The sequence below is a fragment of the Oncorhynchus keta genome, unplaced genomic scaffold, assembly GCF_023373465.1.
Source record: "Oncorhynchus keta strain PuntledgeMale-10-30-2019 unplaced genomic scaffold, Oket_V2 Un_contig_7953_pilon_pilon, whole genome shotgun sequence".
Lineage (NCBI taxonomy): Eukaryota > Metazoa > Chordata > Actinopteri > Salmoniformes > Salmonidae > Oncorhynchus > Oncorhynchus keta.
Window position 1 is genome coordinate 80,871 of NW_026289776.1, and position 24,138 is coordinate 105,008.

Consider the following 24,138-nt stretch of genomic DNA (forward strand, 5'->3'; position numbering starts at 1 on the left):
ACATGTTACATTCGCAACCAAATATGGAACAGGTTTTAAGCACGCAGCATTTTCTTTATCTGGACGCGAGCTTTTATGTTCAGAAAATGAGATGGGACCACAAGAAAATTATAATACTTAAAATAGTAGTTACAGTATTTATTTTTCAAACATGGTCATGCAATTAATTTTAATGTGGATGTTCGTTTACTCAAACTACCCAAACTGTCAGACACGTATCTTCTTGGCGTGGAAACGTCATATATACTATATACTTTTATTATAATTGCCCATCGGTAATAACAATTTCATTACATACATTCAAATATAGAATTGTATTTGTTTTTATATCAAATGTTTTGCACATCTGGATGTAAAACGTCACAGAAAGAAAGCTCAGCGCTAATACTAATTTATTAAGAAAAACTAAACCTATGGTTTAGGCTATGAAATTCTGATGAAAGAATATGTTCTATTAAATAGTTTGTTTGAACTTTGGTATTTGTTTGAGAAGCAGCAGATCGGAGAATCAAAGACATTTGATTGAATGAACTTGTAATTGTACATAAAAAATGAATGTGTAGCATCGGCCTCTGTCAACTATTTATGAAATTGCCACAGCATAGCAACATTTTGGGTGTAACAATTTTATCCTACTTCTAAATTGCAGAGAATAGCTTTGTCGACTGTGCCAAATGACGTGTTCAATTTCAATTAGGAAGCAGACAAACTCAGTCTAAACGAATTGATTCTGAATCCATACCGACTTTATTGAGTGGCTTAAATTAGAAAGCCAGTCTCTGAGAAATGATGCTTGTGAATTTAACGTCACTTTACAACATGCTTACTTAAATTAAAAGATGAGAATAATAAACAGTGAATGATTTCGAAATCTTCTTACAAATAAATTCAAAGTGCGTCTATTAAAAGACTCAGAAATACAAGTAAAACTCGTGGTTAAATATATAACTCCCCACAATAACATTTTTTTATATCCTGACAAACAAACAAAACAAAATAAAACAATAATGTCAAAATACACTTCCGTACATGTTCAGATATTTACTAGAGCCAAATGTACAACTAGAAATGACTATACAAAATCGTCTCATGGACAAATACATAACTCACCTTTACATTGGTGCGGGATAATTTTCTAGGCTATTACATTTCTCATTATATACAGCCTTGCAGTGACGTGAAATGTAAGTATTCATTACAAACTTGGACAGGCTCTTTCTGATAGTATCCGTGGAGCGTTTAACCAACGGGTGACATAACTTTTCCTCCATTATTAATAATAAACAGGTGATGTGTTCGATAGGGTAGATCAGGACGTAAAGAAAACGTGGATCACCGCACATAAACAGCTACAGTGATTTGTCCTTACAAAGGAGCCGCCGAAAAGGACGCGAACTGATCATTTCAGTGTTCAACAGGCTAATAAAGTGCCACAGTTTGGTTTTGAATAAAAGTACGTCAGCACAGTAGTAACACGATATTGCAGGACACATATTATCACCAAGTGATAGAACAACGTTGTCTATTTCTTGCTTATTGTAATACCCATGTAATAACCATGTTGCGTAAAAACACTCAAAAGGGTACATACACCAAAGTATAGGCCTCCCCGGTTGGATCAGTCTGTGCGTTAGAAGAACACTGATGTGTTTACATTGTGCCCCAGTGTTCCAGTGTGCCTTCAGGATTACTTTACCAGTACTGTATTTGACCTGTACACCCCACGTCATCAATAGGCTACTAGGAGATATCATTTGATCAGTAGTCTAAATCACTTGATTAACTCAACTTGCACACATTAGCATAATTACGCATACTCGACGTATGTCCACTGTAGTTTAGCCATTTCCCTCAGATCATATGCTTTTCTCAGATATTATACTTAGTCGAGAGAGTTTAGAAAGGCCGTTCGTTTCCCGTTCCCGGGGTAGATTCGGGAGCTTGCAACAGGTCGGGGGAATGGCATCGAGGGCTCCCCGGAGCACTGTGCTCACTGTCGGTATCGCTTCCCCTCTTTCCCCCGCTGCCAGAGCCAGACCCGGCGGAGCCCCCGGCGCTGTGAGTCTTTACGTGTTTACTCAGATGGTCGCTCCGCATAAACCTCTTGTTGCAGACGGGACAGGCGAATCTTTTCTCCCCAGTGTGCGTGCGCAAGTGTCGCTGGAGCTCATCAGAGCGCGTAAACCTCTTCCCGCAAAACAGCCAGTTACACACAAACGGTCTCTCTCCGGTGTGCCACCTCAAGTGCGCCTTGAGGTGCGACGTTTTGCCGTAAACCTTTCCACAGCCCGGAATGTGACAGCTATGGAGCCCTTTCCTCCGCAGACTTGCTCCTGCCGGCCCCAGCCTTTCCGACTCCTGACAGTTGGGACAGTCGCAGGTGGCTCTGCCAGAGTAGCGCCGTGCGGAGGACCGGGGAGACCCCGCTAGAGAGGCCGTTGGCCCCCCAGATAACATATTCCCCCCTGCTCCGCCTAATGGAGACGGACTGGAGTCCGGATAAGAGGATAACACCGGCTTGTAACCGTCCATCAGGTGTTGTCCGGTTGTCAAAAGGTGTGGAGAGGGACTTGTACTGAAGGCTGAGTGACTTAGGCTGGAGTAATCGGAATTGTAGCCCCCTAAAGGAGAGTGTAACGATGTCTGGAGTCCACCGGAGTGCAACGAGGACTGTAGAGCTGCTCCACTCGGGTTCTGAACATCAATCCAACCCGCTCCCACATCCCACCATGCAGACGCGCCGGTGGTGCCAACCTCTCCTGTGGGGATACCATGATGGGATGATTTGAACCAGGACTCGTACGGATGTGCAACGCTCATTCTCGGGTAGATGCCTTGCAGACTGTCCACTGAGGAGTGCACCTTGGAAATGAAGACGGGCTGATGGCTGGGTTCTTGAGAACTGTTTGTAACGGAGGCCTGAAATACAGAATAGTCGTTTCCAAAGTGGGGCGTGGATGAGTTGCCGGACGTTAGGGAGAAGGCACTGGAACCGGGAGAGCTGTTGGTGCCAAACGAGTCCGATAGACCAGCTCCGTTACGGGACACTCCAAAACCGGACAGGCCGGACCCAAGGCTGCAGCTGCTGGCGGTGGCTCGCTTCCACGGGTGGAAGCCTTTCCCAAAAGATGAAGAATTATCCGAAATGGAGGATGGTGATGGGCTCGGACTCCCTATCTTGTTGCATGTCGCAGCCAACATGGCTAAAGGAGTCGATCCTAGCCTCGGCTCCTCCTGAAATGACAAGAAACAACATGTTGATATCGATAACGAACTTTTCAGTTTGCTTGGTCAGTTGGTGCCTAATAGCCTTTCCTATAGTAGGCTACAATAACAATGATTATTTGGTCGGTGAAAAGTTCATTCCGTGCTAATGCAAAAGCTACTTTGTAAACTATTTCCATTTGCAATAGGCCAACTAGCGGGACAGTTTAAACAGGCATCTTTTCCAAGTCATAACAGAGTCATAACATACCTGTAGACTGAGATGAAATAGAACGCACCAAAATGTAGCTATTACAAAACTATTAAATGACGTTACATATGACACATGTACAACAACATGCGCGTCTTGTGCACATCAGTAGAAAGTTATATCCCGCGCGCGTCTCTCTGTCGTTGCGAAATGAATCTCAGCTTTTTACTCGTGACCCACTTGCTTAAAACATAATCAACGAACTGTCTTTCCTAGTGTGACGGAAGCAATGTTAATCCCCTCCGCTGGACAATAAAATAACTAATTAAACCAGCAAGAAACCCCTTAGACTCACCCCTAGAAGTGAAGTTGCCATCACAAAAAGTGCCCTCCTCAGAGGATCTTTTTATATTTATGAATCACGGCAGTGTTTTTTTAGAGGTGTGCAATACAATGATGTGTTCCGCCCATTCCACCACAATTGTAGGTCCTCTCCGGCTTTGAAGTACCGCTGTGACACGGGCGACCAATCAGCGCCTCTGTTCCACCACACTGCCACATTCTAACGTGAGGTCATCAGTAGACTACTTCAGACAGCTCTCCACCCCTTCACCACCCTCTTCATAATAAAAGAACGGAAGAAGGTAAAGTTAAATGAGAGTGAAAATAATTACTTATTCACATTTGAAAGAGGAAATCTGGGAATTGTATTTATTTACGATTAAAATGAGACTACTTGTGCTATTATTTATTGTTATCGTAATTATTGTTATTAGGTTATTATTCGTTGTTGCTGTTATTGTTATTTATATTTTGTGGTTATTACAGTGGTATCAAACATTTGTATATGACTATTTAGGATATTTTCAATCCCTTTTTTCAAAGCTTTTGCTTCACTTTGTATCAGTGTTACATTGAGGACACAGATGTCTTAGCTAACCTTCTGTGGCGTATTTCCCTTCGAAGTTTTACATTAATGTTGTTGTCATTACTTTTAAGTAATTCATGCGAACAACGATTATGAAGCCTACAAAAGACTCCACTGTTTTCACATGCAGGACCAATATTACCTTTTTTGAAAATGTCACTTTACTGTAATTGCATTCAATTATTTTGACAATTTTGATTAAAACTACAATGCACTGCATTCCAGAAAATAGATGACTGACTTTATCATTAACTTCATAGTATGACAAAATAATTATACACTTCATTTAGCTAGTTCGTTTACATTGGTACATCAGTCCACGGAGTTACAGTGTGTGTGTGTGTGTGTGTGTGTGTGCTTCATTTAATTGAATCATTGTTACCTTTCCCTGTTTTGTGTGTCCAGGTGAGATCTGTGTAGCCTCATTATATCGTTAATAATGAATCAATTGTATCTTAGATTAAACAGTGTAGCCTACAGGCGCATTACAACGATACAATGCACATTTCTGTCTGTTTTCGTACAGCCTTTGCGGATCTTACACATTCGATCAAATATAAAATTAAAAGCTATTTTTATAATATCGAATATGTTCCATCACATCTCAACTGTTATGAGCCCATGTAGCTGAGTACATGTACATAATAATAATAATAATAGCTTCCGTTCGTTACATAACAGGGACTTGAAGGCCATAACAACCCGGGGACTCTCTCTCTCATTTTCCCCTGTCGCTCTCCCCATCTCTCTCTCTCTCTCTATCATTCTCTCTCTCTCTTCCCCTCGCTATATTAGCATGCAATGTGCATTGGCAGCATAAATTTCATTTGAATTTCAAATTTAATAACGCAGGAGGTTTTTAATCATGCGTAGTTTTATATGTTTGATATTAACATGCTTATTGACCGGGTCTGTTGACCAGCTTGGTCATTACAAGACAGCGAAAAGTTAATTAAAACGACCAGGGATTATTCATCACATCATCTGCCTAACCCACGTCGCTTCCTTTATTACACTGTGTGATAGATGGACTATCTGATTAATTCCTCTGTTTCTTCGATTGGTCAACAGCTTTTTGGATTTCATTTACGCTGCTAGAGCGAACAAGGTGCAGTCAAAATGTGTCCATAGTGCTGGGAAAAAACAAAATATGAAATAAATAAATATCTAGGCTAAGTAACAGAGAGCATTGGACTAAAAATGATTACTATACATGTAGTTGATATCACCTAAGTAACAGTTGTGTTGTGTCATGTCTATGCACCAGTCTAATATTGACATAATCATTTCTCGTGTTCATTCAATAACTGTAGAAATAGTTTAACAATTGTAGTAGGCCTATGTTAAAAACACGTCTTTTGAGTTCTTCACAGCTCAGTTTTACATTTTATCATTGGTTATTATTGACTGTGATTTCTGCAAATATTGAAATAGAAACCTTATTTGAAAATAAATCAAACTTTAGATTTGTAAAACTTGCCTGTAGCTTAATTAATGCAACCCATTCATTTAGCTTATAATTTCGGGAAAACTGGGTCTCCAATATTAAACTTAAAACTCACTAATATGTTATTTAACATTTATGATAACCATAAAAAAACAATACAGAGTTTCCATAAGAATAGAAGTACACGCTATACTAGAACTCAATCAGTTGATTAGTTGACGTCATTTCTCCCTAAACAATGTAGGTCAAATGACGACAACAACAACAAAAAGTCCAAAAGCGTTAAAGAGATACACCAAATTATTTGAAAAATACAATGTGTAGCCTAGATAGAGGCTTACATACCGTGCTCCACTCGGCGCCATATTGATATCGATTGACCCTCGATGTTTCTGTCTGTAGTGCACGAGGCTGAGCGCAGCGCTGCATCCCCTCCACCCGCAGGCGGTACAACAGTAGACCCTGTCTCCTGCAAGATAAATGGTACTTTGGGAATTGCGTTTAATTAGGAATAACTGAGGAGAGAGAGGCTTGCTCGTCCACCGGTGGTCTAATCACAACATGTGTTCAAGCCAACTGACAAGGTTGCGCAGTCACGTGCTTACCTAAATATCCCAGGTAGGTATGAGCGCTAACATAAGGTATGCAAACATGTGATGCTGCGTTTTTCTATGATGGAGAAAGATGGAGAGGTTATCTTTATAAACAAGTCCCCATGTGTGGAAACCATGGTATGTCACATTGACAAATTGCTGGGTTGTATTATCAAGCAGGCTGATTTGATAGGTCAGCAAGATCACAGTTCCCCATGCAACATGTTTCAACGTGTCACTAATGGACAACTACATCACTGATGGTAGAGAGAGATTGGACACTTCCAAATGGTCAGTTGACTTTCACATTTTTACTAGGGTGGTTTTACCCATCCGGATTTTACAATTAAAACAATTCCCTTTGTCGGCAATTTGTGCGCACAGACTCTCTCCCATAAACGTTCCAGTCACAGTGAGGGTGGGTTGGCCTGAGTTCATATGGTGAGGCCGGGCACAGGTTGTTCTTTCTGATCGCCTGTCTCCCCACTAACTGTACGTCACGTTGAACAGATGTCCCCATTTAGGGCTTTCTTTCTCCTACACACATGGACTATATTACCATCATGAAATCAAACTCCAAACCTGTCTCTTTCACCGCCATAATGACCGCGTTATTCAGGGCCGCTGAGCACGAACAAAATGTGCTCAATATTGCCTTCTTTAGAATTATTCTGCATAGAAAATGAAGGGAAGGAGAGTCTGAGGGGGAAGTAGCCAGATGAAAGGGATGGAGAACTTTACTCTAAATGTGGTGATTTACAAAGCAACTTGATCATCTCAGGGTCTTACTGCTGAAGATCCATGCTCGGAAGTAAACAGCAGGTTGAGGCTTGCCACAGCAATTAGTCGACTTATCTTGGTGAAATTAGATCTTTGCATAAAACCATGCAAATAATTGTCTTGGAAGAATGACAAAAACGAAACCATTGTTTGTGGGTTTAGGGCCACCACCTCATGTTAAATGAAGAGAAATAAAGAGTTGAGTGTCCGAGGGTAGCTTACAGATGCTTATCAAACCCATGTTTCAACCCTCTGCCATACTTAGCCTATGATATGTTGTTTTATGCAATATGTCTCAAGTGACATAATAGGATTTCAGGACAGTGTGTTTGAGTGGCTCCACTATTCCACTATTGTTACTCACACTGCCCATAGATGTGATCATATCTATAGCATGGTGTTAACTCAAGTGACAGAACAGGATATGGGGACACAAGTGTTTTTGACTGACTGACTGACTGCTGGTGTGGGCTAGTGGTGGTTCCTCTCCTCTCCTCTCTCTCCTCCTCTCCCTCTCTCCTCTCCTCTCCTCTCCTCTCCTCTCCTCTCCTCTCTCTCTGTTCACCATGCAGGAGGTTAGGAGGAGCAGATGTCTGTCTGTCCTGTGAGCTGCCAAGTAGGTCTGAAGCAGGGGAGCCACAGACACAAGGGCCCAAATGGTGTGACAAAGGATGTGCAGGAAGCCTGTCTCCGCCTGGGTGAGCCACACTCACTGAGGGCCTCCCCTCTCCCAGCAAGCCAGCAGGGACACAGAGGTAGTGTGTTCCAAATAGCACCCTATTCCCTATATAGTGCACTACTTTTGACCAGAGCCCTATAGCGAAAAGGACGCCATTTGGCGTGGACAGATGGACAGAGCCAGGGACACAGAGAGCCAGGGACACAGAGAGCCAGGGACACAGAGAACCAGGGACACAGAGAACCAGGGACACAGAGAGACAGTGACAGAGACAGAGTCGGGGCAGCAAACAAACCCATGTGTTACACAGCATACTGTTGTGGTTCAGAGATGCATGCACACATAAACACATAGAAACACATACACACATGCACAGAGATACTCACATGCATGTATAGACGGTTGCACTCGAGCACTCAAGTATCACACACACACACACGCACGCACACACACGCACGCACGCACACACACACACACACACACACACACACACACACACACACACACACACACACACACACACACACACACACACACACACACACACACACACACACACACACACACACACACACACACACACACACACACACACACATTTGAGACACACACACATTTGAGACACACCAATGGGTGACAAAGATGACCATATTTTGATTGAGAGTAAATATACTTTATAATCACAGTGTCATGCAACAATGCAACATACAGTGTAATTGAGTTTATTTCAGTGGCTTTCACATCCCATCCAACTCTGTGTCAGTAAATTAGTATCAGTGGGTGGTGCTCCGCTCAGAAGAGATTTAAAAGCTCCTAAATATCTTATCACGGTGAGTTGGCTAGATTTACCTACATATAGCCATTACAGACATCAGACAACTTGAAGACATTGTTAAGAAATAACATTGAAACTGTAGCTAGAATCCTCAAAACCCAAGCAAAGCTATCATAATGATTATATTTTTAAAAGCTCTTAAAGACATGCAAAACGTTTGTTTTCATGTAAACAAACTCTGAACAAGACACTGTGTGCTGAAAATCTGGTGTTTATCCATTACAGTATTGGGACATTTTAGAGAGCGTGCAAATCTCTTTATTTATTTTTTACATGTTTTGAAGTAATGTACTTTATCTGGGATGTCACTTCAGTCAGAGAGAGAGTGGTGTGGCAGGCAGGCTTTCTGGGCCAGGCCAGGAGGTCATCAACAGTGGGACAATAGTGTTCCCTCATAGTGCTCCAGGCACAGGTGTGCAGCATGGCCGGTGCTGAAGAGAAGCACTGGACCATAAACAATGATATAAATGTCTGGCAGATAAAATGGCTAGTTAACAATCTTTTGACTGCCTTAACCTCTGATCTGTTGTGACATATCGATCAGCCAGCTGCTGGCTGGCGGTGTTGTCTAGCGGGACCTCTTTGGTTCAGGGATGAATGGATTGGGGCTGGGGCCTCCAAAGGCTTTTTATCCTCCTTTTATCTTAGCTTTTTTTGGAGGGGGAAATAGTGTAATAAAATGTTTTAGGTTTCATTTTTAAAAAGAGCTTATCTTTGAGAATGTAATAGTTAGGAAATGGAATATAGTTGATAGTTAATAAATGCTTTACTTCCTTGTGGACCATGTACTAGTTAGCTCCATGGTTCTATTTTTATAGTTTTAACAAGCCACAACAGAACCTTATTCTCTGTTCCCTGCACAGGTGTTGCTGACGCAACGCAGTACGTTTCTAAGTTTACAGGGAAAAGATTCAACACCAAGAGAGCTACTGGGTAATTTACATGGACATAATTGGTCCTATGTATAATATCAAGCTAATTGTACGCTAAACAACACATGTCCCCAGAGGCTGAAGTGAAGGCTGGGGGAGGCTGTAAGACCATGATGGCAGTGATGGTGTGCTAATGATCACTCTTAACACCTGTCTGTCACTGGGACTATGTACATCAGCCTAGATGCACGTCTCCAGCTGCTTGGGCTGTTAGGCATGTAGGCCCAGATCCAACTGTAGGAACCAAGGGACAAGGAACAGAAGGAACAAAAGAGACATTATGGAAGTTTAGTTGCTACTTTGAGGTCATATTTAGGCTTTAATGTTGGCTGTATGGTCCATACATACAGTAAATGATATAATAATTATTATTATCTATGAAGCCACACGCTGTTGATCCCCAAGCTGCCTGTGTGTTTCACTCTCTCTTCGGGATCAATACGTATCATTGTTGGGAGACACTCAGACATCTTCTCCAGTAGTGTGTTCAGCGTGAAGTTACTGTTTTCTTCTGATTTGACATACGCTTCACAGTTCACGCAAATGACTGGCCATCTACGATAGATACAAAGTGGTTGCGTTATCCCCATAGCGAGTCCTGATTAACTGTTGGCCCAGCTGATAACGACTCGTTCACTCTTTTCTATGTCTAGTAGCTGTGTGTTTGGTACATGACTGGAGCGATAGATTGCTGTGTCTGAGGCGCGTCCAGGAATAAGGCAGTTTACAGTATATTGTGCTGCCATTTGGTTTGACTAGTGCGTCTGCAGGCCACGAGGTCCTCTTATTGGCATTCAGCGAGCCGAAGCGTTACACTTTGCCTGTGTGAGCGGCAGCCTAAGAGACAGGCGGGCTGGAGGAGAGGGAGGAAGGCAGGCATACAGAGTCAAGTATCTAGGATTAGCCCTGGCCCTTCAACTTTCTCTAATTATCCTCCAGCAGGCATTCTGGCCGTGTGGGATAATAATGGAAGTCTGTGTGTTCGCCCATCACCTCTCAAGTGTGGGTGGAGAAGGCGAGCGAGAGGAGAGAAATGTTTGCTTTCCTTGTTACATCACCCATGGAACACAATAGATACACATGACTTTGTTTTGTTAGTTCACTGAACGGAACGGATGGGGGCTGAAGTATGGCTATCTTAGAAAGAACTTAGCTACCCACCGGGCACAGACATCAACGTTTAGTTTTCATTTACATTTGGTTGAGTTGTCAACTAATGAAACATTATTTGACACGAAAACAACCCCAAAAAAACCAACCAAAAATGTCACGCTGTTGGATTTAGGTTAAAAGTTGGGTGAAAAACATACGAAATTACCTTACGTCATCACATAAAATGTTTGTGTTGAAATGATGTGGAAACAACATTGATTCAACCAGTTTTTGCCCCAATGGGTAGGTTCTTTATACTTGTGAACTGTAGCCAATGAATCGATATCAACAATGATGTTCACATTGCCTTCGTGGTGACTTTAGAGCTGCGGCACGGCAGGGAAACAATGTTGTGGACGTGATAATAGACTTGTGAAACGCCATGTCACACACGTTTCAGGTAAGTCAATCTTTCCAGAACATTGGATGAAAGTTTCCAACCTGTGAACATATTCTATTGTGACGGAGGATCAACTGTTACAACCTGTGAACATATTCTATTGTGACGGAGGATCAACTGTTACAACCTGTGAACATATTCTATTGTGACGGAGGATCAACTGTTACAACCTGTGAACATATTCTATTGTGACGGAGGATCAACTGTTACAACCTGTGAACATATTCTATTGTGACGGAGGATCAACTGTTACAACCTGTGAACATATTCTATTGTGACGGAGGATCAACTGTTACAACCTGTGAACATATTCTATTGTGACGGAGGATCAATGACGGAGGATCAACTGTTACAACCTGTGAACGGAGGATACTGTTACAACCTTGAACATATTGTGACGGAGGATCAACTGTTACAACCTGTGACATACATATTCTTACAACCTGTGAACATATTCTATGACGGAGGACTGTTACAACCTGGACTGTTACAACCTGTGAACATATTCTATTGTGACGGAGGATCAAGCAAGTGACATACAATTATCACATTTCCAGAACATTATTCAGTTTTACTTACTGAATGTGTACTAAACATTTCACCTCTCTATTATCCTACATTGACAGACAACAGGGCCGGTCCTCTGCTGTCATCTCTCTTCATCTGATGTCTTAGTTTCCTGGTAACGTCCTTATTCTTCTCTCAAGTACGTACACGTGGTGATAATACAGAAAGCTGAGCGAAAACACAATGCTTTAATTAAGACCTGGAGTGATTTCCCTGAGGGGGGAGATTGTCTGCTTCCATGTAGTTAGTTCATCATGCAGTAAAGAGGTTGCCTTGTCCTTCCCTTCCCTGACAATTGGTTTTAATCAGCTAGCATGCCTCTCCAGGCTGATCATTTCTGCTCAATTGACAAGGGTGGTGGATGCCTCTGAAAATCACTAGGACTGGGCTCAACTGTTACAACCTGTGAACAGGCTAAGGCCACTGGGCTAAGGCTACTGGGCTAAGGCTATTGGGCTAAGGCTACTGGGCTAAGGCCACTGGGCTAAGGCCACTGGGCTAAGGCTACTGGGCTAAGGCCACTGGGCTAAGGCCACTGGGATAAGGCTACTGGGCTAAGGCTACTGGGCTAAGGCCACTGGGCTAAGGCTACTGGGCTAAGGCTACTGGGCTAAGTCTACTGGGCTAAGGCCACTGGGATAAGGCTACTGGGCTAATGCTACTGGGGCTAAGGCTACTGGGCTAAGGCTACTGGGCTAAGGCCACTGGGCTAAGGCCACTGGGCTAAGGCTACTGGGCTAAGGCTACTGGGCTAAGGCCACTGGGCTAAGGCCACTGGGCCAAGGCTACTGGGCTAAGGCACTGGGCTAAAAGGCCACTGGGCTAAGGCCACTGGGCTAAGGCCACTGGGCTGGGCCACTGGGCTAAGGCCACTGGGATAAGGCTACTGGGCTAAGGCCACTGGGCTAAGGCTACTGGGCTAAGGCTACTGGGCTAAGTCTACTGGGCTAAGGCTAAGGCCACTGGGCTAAGGCTACTGGCTACTGGGCTAAGTCTACTGGGCTAAGGCCACTGGGCTAAGGCTACTGGGCTAAGGCTACTGGGCTAAGTCTACTGGGCTAAGGCTACTGGGCTAAGTCTACTGGGCTAAGGCTACTGGGCTAAGGCCACTGGGCTAAGGCTACTGGGCTAAGGCTACTGGGCTAAGGCCACTGGGCTAAAGCCACTGGGCTAAGGCTACTGGGCTAAGTCTACTGGGGGCTAAGGCCACTGGGCTAAGGCCACTGGGCTAAGGCTACTGGGGGCTAAGGCTACTGGGCTAAGGTCTACTGGGCTAAGGCTACTGGGCTAAGTCTACTGGGCTAACTGGGCCACTGGGCTAAGGCCACTGGGCTAAGGCTACTGGGCTAAGGCTACTGGGCTAAGGCTCTACTGGGCTAAGGCTACTGGGCTAAAGTCTACTGGGCTAAGGCTACTGGGCTAAGGCCACTGGGCTAAGGCTACTGGGCTAAGGCTACTGGGCTAAAGCCACTGGGCTAAGGCTACTGGGCTAAGGCCACTGGGCTAAGCTACTGGGCTACTGGGCTAAGGCCACTGGGCTAAGGCCACTGGGACTAAGGCTACTGGGCTAAGGCTACTGGGCTAAGGCTACTGGGCTAAGGCCACTGGGCTAAGGCCACTGGGCTAAGGCTACTGGGCTAAGGCTACTGGGTTAAGGCCACTGGGCTAAGGCTGGGCTAAGGCTACTGGGCTAAGGCCACTGGGCTAAGGCCACTGGGCTAAGGCAAGGCCACTGGGCTAAACTGGGCTAAGGCCACTGGGCTAAGGCTACTGGGCTAAACTGGGCTACTGGGCTAAGGCCACTGGGCTAAAGGCCACTGGGACTAAGGCTACTGGGCTAAGGCTACTGGGCTAAGGCCACTGGGCTAAGCCTACTCTACTGGGCTAAGGCTACTGGGCTAAGGTCTACTGGGCTAAGGCCACTGGGCTAAGGCCACTGGGCTAAGGCTACTGGGCTAAGGCACTGGGCTAAGGTCTACTGGGCTAAGGCCACTGGGCTAAGCTACTGGGCTAAGGCCACTGGGCTAAGGCCACTGGGCTAAGGCTACTGGGCTAAGGCTACTGGGCTAAGTCTACTGGGCTAAGGCTACTGGGCTAAGTCTACTGGGCTAAGGCTACTGGGCTAAGGCCACTGGGCTAAGGCTACTGGGCTAAGGCCACTGGGCTAAAGCCACTGGGCTAAACTGGGCCACTGGGCTAAGGCCACTGGGCTAAGGTCTACTGGGCTGGGCTAAGGCCACTGGGCTAAGGCCACTGGGCTAAGGCTACTGGGCTAAGGCCACTGGGCTAAGGCTACTGGGCTAAGGCTACTGGGCTAAGTCTACTGGGCTAAGGCTACTGGGCTAAAGCCACTGGGCTAAGGCCACTGGGCTAAAGGCTACTGGGCTAAAGCCACTGGGCTAAGGCTACTGGGCTAAGGCCACTGGGCCACTGGGCTAAGGCCACTGGGCTAAGGCCACTGGGCTAAGGCCACTGGGCTAAGGCCACTGGGCTAAGGCTACTGGGCTAAGGCTACTGGGCTAAGGCTACTGGGCTAAGGCTACTGGGCTAAGGCTACTGGGCTAAGTCTACTGGGCTAAGGCCACTGGGCTAAAGCCACTGGGCTAAGGCTACTGGGCACTGGGCTAAGGCCACTGGGCTAAGGCTACTGGGCTAAGGGCTACTGGGCTAAAGCCACTGGGCTAAGGCCACTGGGCTAAGGCCACTGGGCTAAGGCCACTGGGCTAAGGCTACTGGGCTAAACTGGGCTAAGGCCACTGGGCTAAGGCTGGGCCAAGGCCACTGGGCTAAGGCTACTGGGCTAAACTGGGCCACTGGGCTGGGCTAAGGCCACTGGGCTAAAGCCACTGGGCTAAGGCTACTGGGCTAAAGCCACTGGGCTAAGGACCACTGGGCTAAGGCTACTGGGCTAAAGCCACTGGGCTAAGGCTACTGGGCTAAACTGGGCTAAAGCCACTGGGCTAAGAGCCACTGGGCTAAGGCCACTGGGCTAAGGCCACTGGGCTAAAGCCACTGGGCTAAGGCTACTGGGCTAAGGCTACTGGGCTAAAGGCCACTGGGCTAAGGCCACTGGGCTAAGGCTACTGGGCTAAAGGCCACTGGGCTAAGGCCACTGGGCTAAGGCTACTGGGCTAAGGCTACGCGTCAATATCTTTGGCTTCAGTGCTTTTTAAACAGCATATCCTGGTGCACATCTATATTTTCTCTACAAGGATATGTGTTGCCGTGGCAGCCAATACGTCTCTGGTGTTGTTTCGTCTTTGAAGAATAGCAAAGTGGTGTGGGGTATTTTGGAGCAATGTTTTGCTTTGCTGAGAGAAACATAAACTGTGAGGTTGGTTTGTAACCCCAGCAACACAGTCTTGTAGGTTGCCAAAACATTAACAGGTTTCACTGGCTTTCTTTCACTCCTTTGGGCGCAATACATTCATGTAATGTTCATGGGCTGTTGCTAGAATGACAACGTCATTTATGTGTCAAAGAGAAACCCACAATGCACATCTTTGGATTATTTTGATGATTTCACAAAATGTCTGTTTTCTGTTTTCACTTCACGTGGCACCTACACATGCAGACTGTGCAAGTGTGGAAGTACAAACTGTGATTTGAAGTAAAGTGGGGTGGGGAGGGAGGAAGGGGAGAGGATAGAGGGATGAGTATGAGGAGGAAGCTGGGACCCACTTCTCGCCCTGCAATTTAATCACTGTACACCCAGGAAAGTATTGACAGTTGTCCTGTGGAAGCTATTAAAGTTGCTGTCCAAGGTTAAATGAAATTGCAGTTTATCAAGGCAGCGTTGAGAAAATAAGGGAATCTGTTCATGGCTGTTGATTAATGTGGAGCCTGATCAACACAAGGGGTTCATTAAGCTATACATCACCGGGGTAATTTAACATGTCATCACGCCTGCTGCGGTCTCTTCCCGCAACAAGTTTTGTGCGTGTGTGTGGTGTGTGTGTGTGTCTGAGGTGCTCCCCATGGTCGTTTGCAACAGATGACACATGCAGCCACAGTCTCAGAGGGTATGGACGAGGATGCGGCCCGTCGCCCCCCTTTGTGACAGTCTGTATAATCTCCAAACCAACCTAACCCCCAGTTATCAATGTTGACAACTACTGGGATAAAGAATAGAGTCTGACGGCAGCATTACATAATAACATATCCGAAACTTTATTTATACTGTATATGGCAGTAGTACACATGACTTAGTGCAGTAGTACACATGACTTAGTGCTAGTACACATGACTTAGTGCAGTAGTTCACATGACTTAGTGCAGTAATACACATGACTTAGTGAAGTAATACACATGACTTAGTGAAGAAGTACACATGACTTAGTGAAGAAATACCTATAACTTAGTGAAGAAATACACATTACTTAGTGAAGCAATACACATGACTTAGTGCAGTAACACACATGACTTAGTGAAGAAGTACACATTACTTAGTGAAGCAATACCTATAACTTAGTGAAGCAATACACATGACTTAGTGCAGTAACACACATGACTTAGTGCATTAATACACATGACTTTGTGCAGTAATACACATGACTTAGTGAAGTAATATACATGACTTAGTGAAGCAATACATATGACTTAGTGAAGCAATACACATGACTTAGTGCAGTAACACACATGACTTAGTGCAGTAATACACATGAATTAGTGAAGTAATATACATGACTTAGTGAAGCAATACACGTGACTTAGTGCATTAATACACATGAATTAGTGCAGTAATGCACATAGCTTAGTGCAGAAATACACATAACTTTGTGCAGTGCATATCAGTATAGAAGACAGAGATAGTATTATAGTCATAAGTCACCACACCATCATTAAGTTTGCAGACAACACAATTGTGGTAGGCCTGATCACCAATAACAATGAGACAGCCTATAGGGAGGAGGTCACAGACCTGGCAGTGTGGTGCCAGGACAACAACCTCTCCCTCAATGTGATCAAGACAAAGGAGATGATCGTGGATTACAGGAAAAGGAGGGCCGACCACGCCCCTATTCTCATCGACAGGGCTGTAGTGGAGCAGGTTGAGAGCTTCAAGTTCCTTGGTGTCCACATCACCAACAAACTATCATGGTCCAAACACACCAAGACAGTCGTAAAGAGGGCATGACAACGCCTATTCCCTCTCACAAGACTGAAATTATTTGGCATGGGTCCTCAGATCCTCAATGTTATACAGCTGCACCATCGAGAGCATCCTGACTGGTTGCATCAGTGCCTGGTATGGCAACTGCTCGGCCTCCGACCACAAAGCGCTACAGAGGGTAGTGCGTACTGGCCCAGTACATCACTGGGGCCAAGCTTCCTGCCATCCAGGACCTCTATACCAGGCGGTGTTAGAGGAGGGCCCTAAAAAGACTCCAGCCACCCCAAAAAGACTCCAGCCACCCCAGTCATAGACGGATCTCTCTACTACCACACGGCAAGCGGTACCGGAGCCCCAAGTCTAGGTCCAAAAGGCTACTTAACAGCTTCTACTACCAAGCCATAAGACTGTAGGACAGCTAATCAAATGGCTACCCGGACTATATGCATTAACCCCCGCCCCCCTTTTTACGCTGCTGCTACTCGCTGTTTATTATTTTATTGTCTATGCATAGTCACTTTACCCCAACTGTACCTACATGTACATATTACCTCAATTACCTGTACTAACCTCTACCCCGCACACTGACTCGGTACCGGTACCCCCTGCATATAGCCTCGCTATTGTTATTTAATTGTTGTTCTTTTATTTTTTACATTTGTTTATCCAGTAAATATTTGTCTTAACTCTTATTTATTTTTTGAACTGCATGGTTGGTTTAGAGCCTGTAAGTAAGCATTTCACGGTAAGGTTGTATTCGGCACATGTGATAAATCAAATTTGATTTGGTTTGACATGTTATTTTCCATTACGTTCACACATTTTCAGATGCAATGCATACGGTGCATAACATTTTTGGACACTTGATTAAACAGTTATTTAACTCAATTTAAGGTGCATCTTTATTGCTGTAATCCAGACTAAATGCACACGGTACAATACATATTCAGAACCAGAACCAGAACCAGGCCACAGAAGGTCACTATTCCTCCTCCTTGTCATGGACTCCTTTCTTATCTGTCATGGACTCTAACTACATCCACTGTCCATCTCTGTCATCAGGGCAGGATGGACCCTAACTACATTCACTGTCCATCTCTGTCATCAGGGCAGGATGGACTCTAACTACATCCACTGTCCATCTCTGTCATCAGGGCAGGATGGACCCTAACTACATTCACTGTCCATCTCTGTCATCAGGGCAGGATGGACTCTAACTACATCCACTGTCCATCTCTGTCATCAGGGCAGGATGGACCTAATCATCCACTGTCCATCTCTGTCATCAGGGCAGGTAGGGTTTTGATCACACTGGGTTTTCATCTACTGTCAGCTGCAGGATGGACAGGCAGGAGACAGGACAGTCCAGGAGACAGGACAGGATGGAGACAGGACAATTCCAGGAGACAGGACAGGCAGGAGACAGGACAGCCAGGAGACAGGACAGCCAGGGCAGGACAACCAGGAGACAGGACAGCCAGGAGACAGGACAGGCAGGAGACAGGACATCCAGGAGACAGGACAGGCAGGAGACAGGACAGCCAGTCCATCTCTGTCAGGCAGGAGGACTCAGGACAGCCAGGACAAGACAGACAGGAGACAGGACAGGCAGGAGACAGGACAGGCAGGAGACAGGACAGGCAGGAGACAGGACAGCCAGGAGACAGGACAGCCAGGAGACAGGACAGCCAGGAGACAGGACAGCCAGGAGACAGGACAGGCAGGAGACAGGACAGCCAGGAGACAGGACAGCCAGGAGACAGGACAGGCAGGAGACAGGACAGGCAGGAGACAGGACAGGCAGGAGACAGGACAGCCAGGAGACAGGACAGCCAGGAGACAGGACAGTCAGGAGACAGGACAGTCAGGAGACAGGACAGCCAGGAGACAGGACAGCCAGGAGACAGGACAGTCAGGAGACAAGACAGCCAGGAGACAGGACAGGCAGGAGACAGGACCAGGACAGGACAGGCCAGGAGACAGGACAGCCAGGAGACAGGACAACCAGGAGACAGGACAGGCAGGAGACAGGACATGCCTGTCCCCAGTCCAGGACAGCCAGGAGACAGGACAGTTCTGCCTTGGACCATGCTGGTCAGCCATGAACATTTGAACATCCAGGTCATGACTGGACAGCCTGGACCAGGACAGCCAGAAGAGGACAGGCCAGCCAGGAGCCAGGTTCAACCAGGAGACAGGACAGGAGGAGACAGGACAGCCAGGAGACTTTTACACCCAGTTTGCTAAATGGGGTTTTAGGCTGGGACAGGACAGCCTTTGAGACATCAGCTGAGACAGGACAGCCTGGATAAATCAGGAGGAGACAACCAGGAGACAGGCAGGAGACAGGACAGGCAGGAGACAGGACAGCCAGGAGACAGGACAACCAGGAGACAGGACAGGCAGGAGACAGGACAGCCCAGGACAGCCAGGAGACAGGACAGTCAGGAGACAGGACAGGCAGGAGACAGGACAGTCAGGAGACAAGACAGTCAGGAGACAGGACAGCCAGGAGACAGGACAGCCAGGAGACAAGACAGTCAGGAGACAAGACAGTCAGGAGACAAGACAGTCAGGAGACAGGACAGGCAGGAGACAGGACAGGCAGGAGACAGGACAGGCAGGAGAGAGGACAGCCAGGAGACAGGACAGCCAGGAGACAGGACAGCCAGACCTGCATAAATAACAGAGGTTAGGTCCCTAATTGCTCCGTATTCCCCATATAGTGCACTACTTTTGACCAGGGTCTCCAGGGAATAGGGTGCCATTTAGGATGCAAACGGTGCTATGCTAATCAGGCCTCCCACCCGGTGTGGTTGTGATTTTTTCTTCTGGGGGATTTGTTTACTGGCGGATAATTGATGGTGCTTGAGGGACAGGCGTGAGTTGGACATGAATCACGGGGCGACGCGCCTCATGATAAGGAGCTGAAAGTCGTCCGTAATTAAGCAGGGCACTAGAGACCAATTGTTTGCAGAATGATTTGGCCGCTGGCTAATTGACACTAATTGTTTAATCTGATTTTTTCCCCCTCACAACACCGTTAACTAAAAGTCAGGCCACTCTCTTGTGCACTCATCCACAGCACTGTGCATTAATACAGCAGAGGCTCACACAGTGGGGAACCCTATTCCCTATATAATGCACCTCTTTTGTCAAGTTTCTTGTCAAAAGTAGTGCACTATATAGGGAATAGGGTGCAATTTGGGACACAATCACTGTGTTATGATGATAGGTGGTGTTTGGGGGGAGGGGGGGGGGTGAGATAGAAGGTGGATCAGATCATGATGTACTGTTCATTCGGAAAGTATTCAGACCCCTTGACTTTTTCCACATTTTGTTACGTCACAGCCTCATTCTATAATGTATGAAATTGTTTTTCCCCTCTCATCAATCTACACATAATAGCCCATAATGACAAAGCAAAAACAGGTATTTAGAAATGTTTGCTACTCCCGGGTGGCACAGTGGTTAAGGGCGCTGTACTGTAGGGCCAGCTGTGCCATCAGAGACTCTGGGTTCGCACCCAGGCTCTGTCGTAACCGGCCGCGACCGGGTGGTCCGTGGGGTGACACACAATTGGCCTAGCGTCGTCCGGGTTAGGGAGGGCTTGGCCGGCAGGGATGTCCTTGTCTCATCGTGCACCAGTGACTCCTGTGGCGGGCCGGGCGCAGTGCGCGCTAACCAAGGTTGCCAGGTGCACGGTGTTTCCTCCGACACATTGGTGCGGCTGGCTTCCGGGTTGGATGTGCACCATGGTTAGAAGCAGTGGTTGGGTTGTGTATCGGAGGACGCATGACTTTCAACCTTTGTCTCTCCCGAGCCCGTACGGGAGTTGTAGCGATGAGACAAGATAGTAGCTACTAAAAAAACATTTGGATACCACGAAATTGGGGAGAAAAAGGGGTAAAAAAAAATAAAAATAAAAATTGTTTGCTAATTTATTCTAAATAAAAAACTAAAATATCACATTTACCTAAGTTTTCAGACCCTTTATTCAGCACTTTTGGCAGCGATTACAGCCTTGAGTCTTCCTTGGTATAATGCTACAGGCTTGGCACACCTGTATTTGGGGAGTTTCTCCCATTCTTATCTGCAGATACTTTCAAGCTCTGTAATGTTGGATGAGGAGCGTCGCTGCACGGCTATTTTCAGGTCTCTCCAGAGATGTTCGATGGGTTTCAATTCCGGGCTCTGGCTGGGCCACTCAAGGACATTCAGAGACTTGTCACGAAGCCACTCCTGCGTTGTGTTGGCTGTGTGCTTAGGGTTGTTGTCCTGTTGGAAGGTGAACCTTCACCCCAGTCTGAGGTCCTGAGCGCTCTGAAGCAGGTTTTCATCAAGGATCTCTCTGTACTTTGCTTCTTTCATCTTTCCCTCGATCCTGACTAGTCTACCAGTCCCTGCTGCTGAAAACCATCCCCAAAGCATGATGCTGCCACCACCATGCTTCACCGTAGGGATGGTGCTGTTTCCTCCAGATGTGAAACTTGGCATTCAGGCCAAAGAGTACAATCTTGGTTTCATCAGACCAGAAAATTGTTTCTCATTGTCTGAGGCCTTTAGGTACCTTTTGTCAAACTTTTGGCAAACTCCAAGGGGGCAGTTTTACTGAGGAGTGCCTTCCATCTGGCCTCCCAAGCCCTGATTGGTGGAGTGCTGCAGAGATGGTTGTCCTTCTGGAATTGTCTTAACTTCTCCACAGAGAAACTCTGGAGCTCTGTCAGAGTGACCATCGGGTTGTTGGTCACCTCCCTGACCAAGGCCTTTCTCCCCCTATTGCTCAGTTAGGCTGGGCGGCCAGCTCTAAGAAGAGTCTTGGTGGTTCAAAACTTCTTCCATTTAAGAATGATGGCCACTGTGTTCTTGAGGACCTTCAATGCTGCAGAAATGTTTTGGTACCCTTCCCAGATCTGTGTCTTGACACAATCCTGTCTCTGTGCTCTACGAACAATTCCTTCGACCTCATGGCTTGGTTTTTGCTCTGACATGTACTGTCAACTGTGGGACCTTGCACAGACAGGTGTGTGCCTTTCCAAATCATATCCAATCAATTGAATGTAGCACAAGTGGACTCCAATCAGGTTCTAGAAACATCTAATGGATGAATATTGGAAACAGGATGCACCTGAGCTCAATATTGAGTCTCACTGCAAAGGGTCTGAATACTTAAGTAAATGTGATTTTTCATTTATTTTTTATTTTTTATTTGCACAAATTTCTAAAAGTATGATTTTGCGTTGTCATTGTGGGGTGTTGTGTATAGATTGATAAGGATTTTTTTTATTTAATCAATTTTAGAATAAGGCTGTAACGTTATAAAATGTGGAAAAAGTCAAGGGGTCTGAATAGTTCCCGAATGCACTGTATAATCATCCCATTTTCTTATCTAAAAAAAAAGATCAATAAGAAAAGACTGATCAAATTAAGCTCCTACATCTGTAGTTGATTTATCGCATTGAGAGAAGGCTTATAAATTAACAATGTTAATCCCCTCCTCCTCCCCTCCTCCACTATTTTGTCTGAATGACATATACTGGTTTTTAATAGCAGCAATACTTTATAATTAAGGGGTCAACATTACAGTAAAGGAACATATTTTATGGCTCATTAACCAAAAATATTAGGACGGAGACTAGGCTATCACAACGGAGACTAGGCTATCACAACGGAGTCTAGGCTATCACAACGGAGACTACGGAGACTAGGCTATCACAACGGAGACTAGGCTATCACAACGGAGACTAGGCTCACAACGGAGACTAGGCTACAACGGAGACTAGGCTATCACAACGGAGACTAGGCTATCACAACGGAGACTATCACAACGGAGACTAGGCTATCACAACGGAGACTAGGCTACCACAACGGAGACTAGGCTATCACAATGGAGACTAGGCTACCACAACGGAGACTAGGCTATCCACAGACTAGGAGACTAGGCTATCACAACGGAGACTAGGCTACCACAACGGAGACTAGGCTACGGAGACTCACAACGGAGACTAGGCTACCACAACGGAGACTAGGCTATCACAACGGAGACTAGGCTATCACAACGGAGACTAGGCTATCACAACGGAGACTAGGCTATCACAACTATCACAACGGAGACTAGGCTACCACAACGGAGACTAGGCTATCACAACGGAGCTAGGCTACCACAGCGGAGCTAGGCTCACAACGGAGGAGCTATCACAACGGAGACTAGGCGAGACTAGGCTATCACAACGGAGACTAGGCTATCACAACGGAGACTAGGCTATCACAACGGAGACTAGGCTATCACAACGGAGACTAGGCTATCACAACGGAGACTAGGCTATCACAACGGAGACTAGGCTACCACAACGGAGACTAGGCTATCACAACGGAGACTAGGCTATCACAACGGAGACTAGGCTATCACAACGGAGACTAGGCTATCACAACGGAGACTAGGCTATCACAACGGAGACTAGGCTATCACAACGGAGACTAGGCTATCACAACGGAGACTAGGCTATCACAACGGAGACTAGGCTATCACAACGGAGACTAGGCTATCACAACGGAGACTAGGCTATCACAACGGAGACTAGGCTATCACAACGGAGACTAGGCTATCACAACGGAGACTAGGCTATCACAACGGAGACTAGGCTATCACAACGGAGACTAGGCTATCAACGGAGACAGGCTATCCAAGACAAGGCTATCACAACGGAGACTAGGCTATCACAAAGGAGACTAGACTAGGCGGAGACAAGGCTATCACAACGGAGACTAGGCTATCACAACGGAGACTAGGCTATCACAACGGAGACTAGGCTATCACAACGGAGACTAGGCTATCACAACGGAGACAAGGCTATCACAACGGAGACTAGACTATGTTGTAAAGGGATGTTGGCAATCATGTCAACTCTACCCATACAGTATATGGGTCATAGAGATTCTATGGTATACAGTATTACAGCATTCTCCTTCTATCCTATAAGTGAATGACATGATCTTTATCATCTGGGTAGTAAGTACAGAAACCCTCAGGACTGTTGTTTTGATGAATACAGGACTTGAAAATATTAAGAATATGGGATTTGACACCTGGTTATTGAGGATGAAGGACAATGGATATATATCTGATATATTTCATGCTGTGTCACGAGAGTGGGTATTGAGAAGACACCTCATTATTACAGAGCTATAGCCTTTATGTTGCATTCGTGTGCTTTTGGGAAGTGGGAAACTTGGAATTGGGAAGTCATTAGTATGACTTCACATTTCTAAATTTGTTATTGTCAAAAACAGACTTTTG

General features: G+C 45.9%; 1 protein-coding gene across 3 annotated transcripts; it reads right to left on the minus strand.

Moving 5' to 3' along the window:
• Positions 1-724: 724 nt before the first annotated feature.
• On the minus strand, positions 725-6,354 carry LOC127926613 (transcription factor Sp8). 3 transcript variants are annotated; one of them, XM_052512050.1, is made up of 2 exons: positions 6,136-6,354; positions 725-3,234 (listed from the first exon to the last, which is right to left on the minus strand). In XM_052512050.1, exons 1-2 carry the CDS (start codon positions 6,217-6,219, stop codon positions 1,897-1,899), a joined length of 1,422 nt encoding a protein of 473 aa, XP_052368010.1. In that variant the 5' UTR covers positions 6,220-6,354; the 3' UTR covers positions 725-1,896. The 3 variants fall into 3 exon arrangements, with proteins under 3 accessions (XP_052368010.1, XP_052368011.1, XP_052368012.1); XM_052512051.1 differs by lacking the exon at positions 6,136-6,354 and adding an exon at positions 3,771-4,500; XM_052512052.1 differs by lacking the exon at positions 6,136-6,354 and adding an exon at positions 3,476-3,764.
• Positions 6,355-24,138: the final 17,784 nt, after the last annotated feature.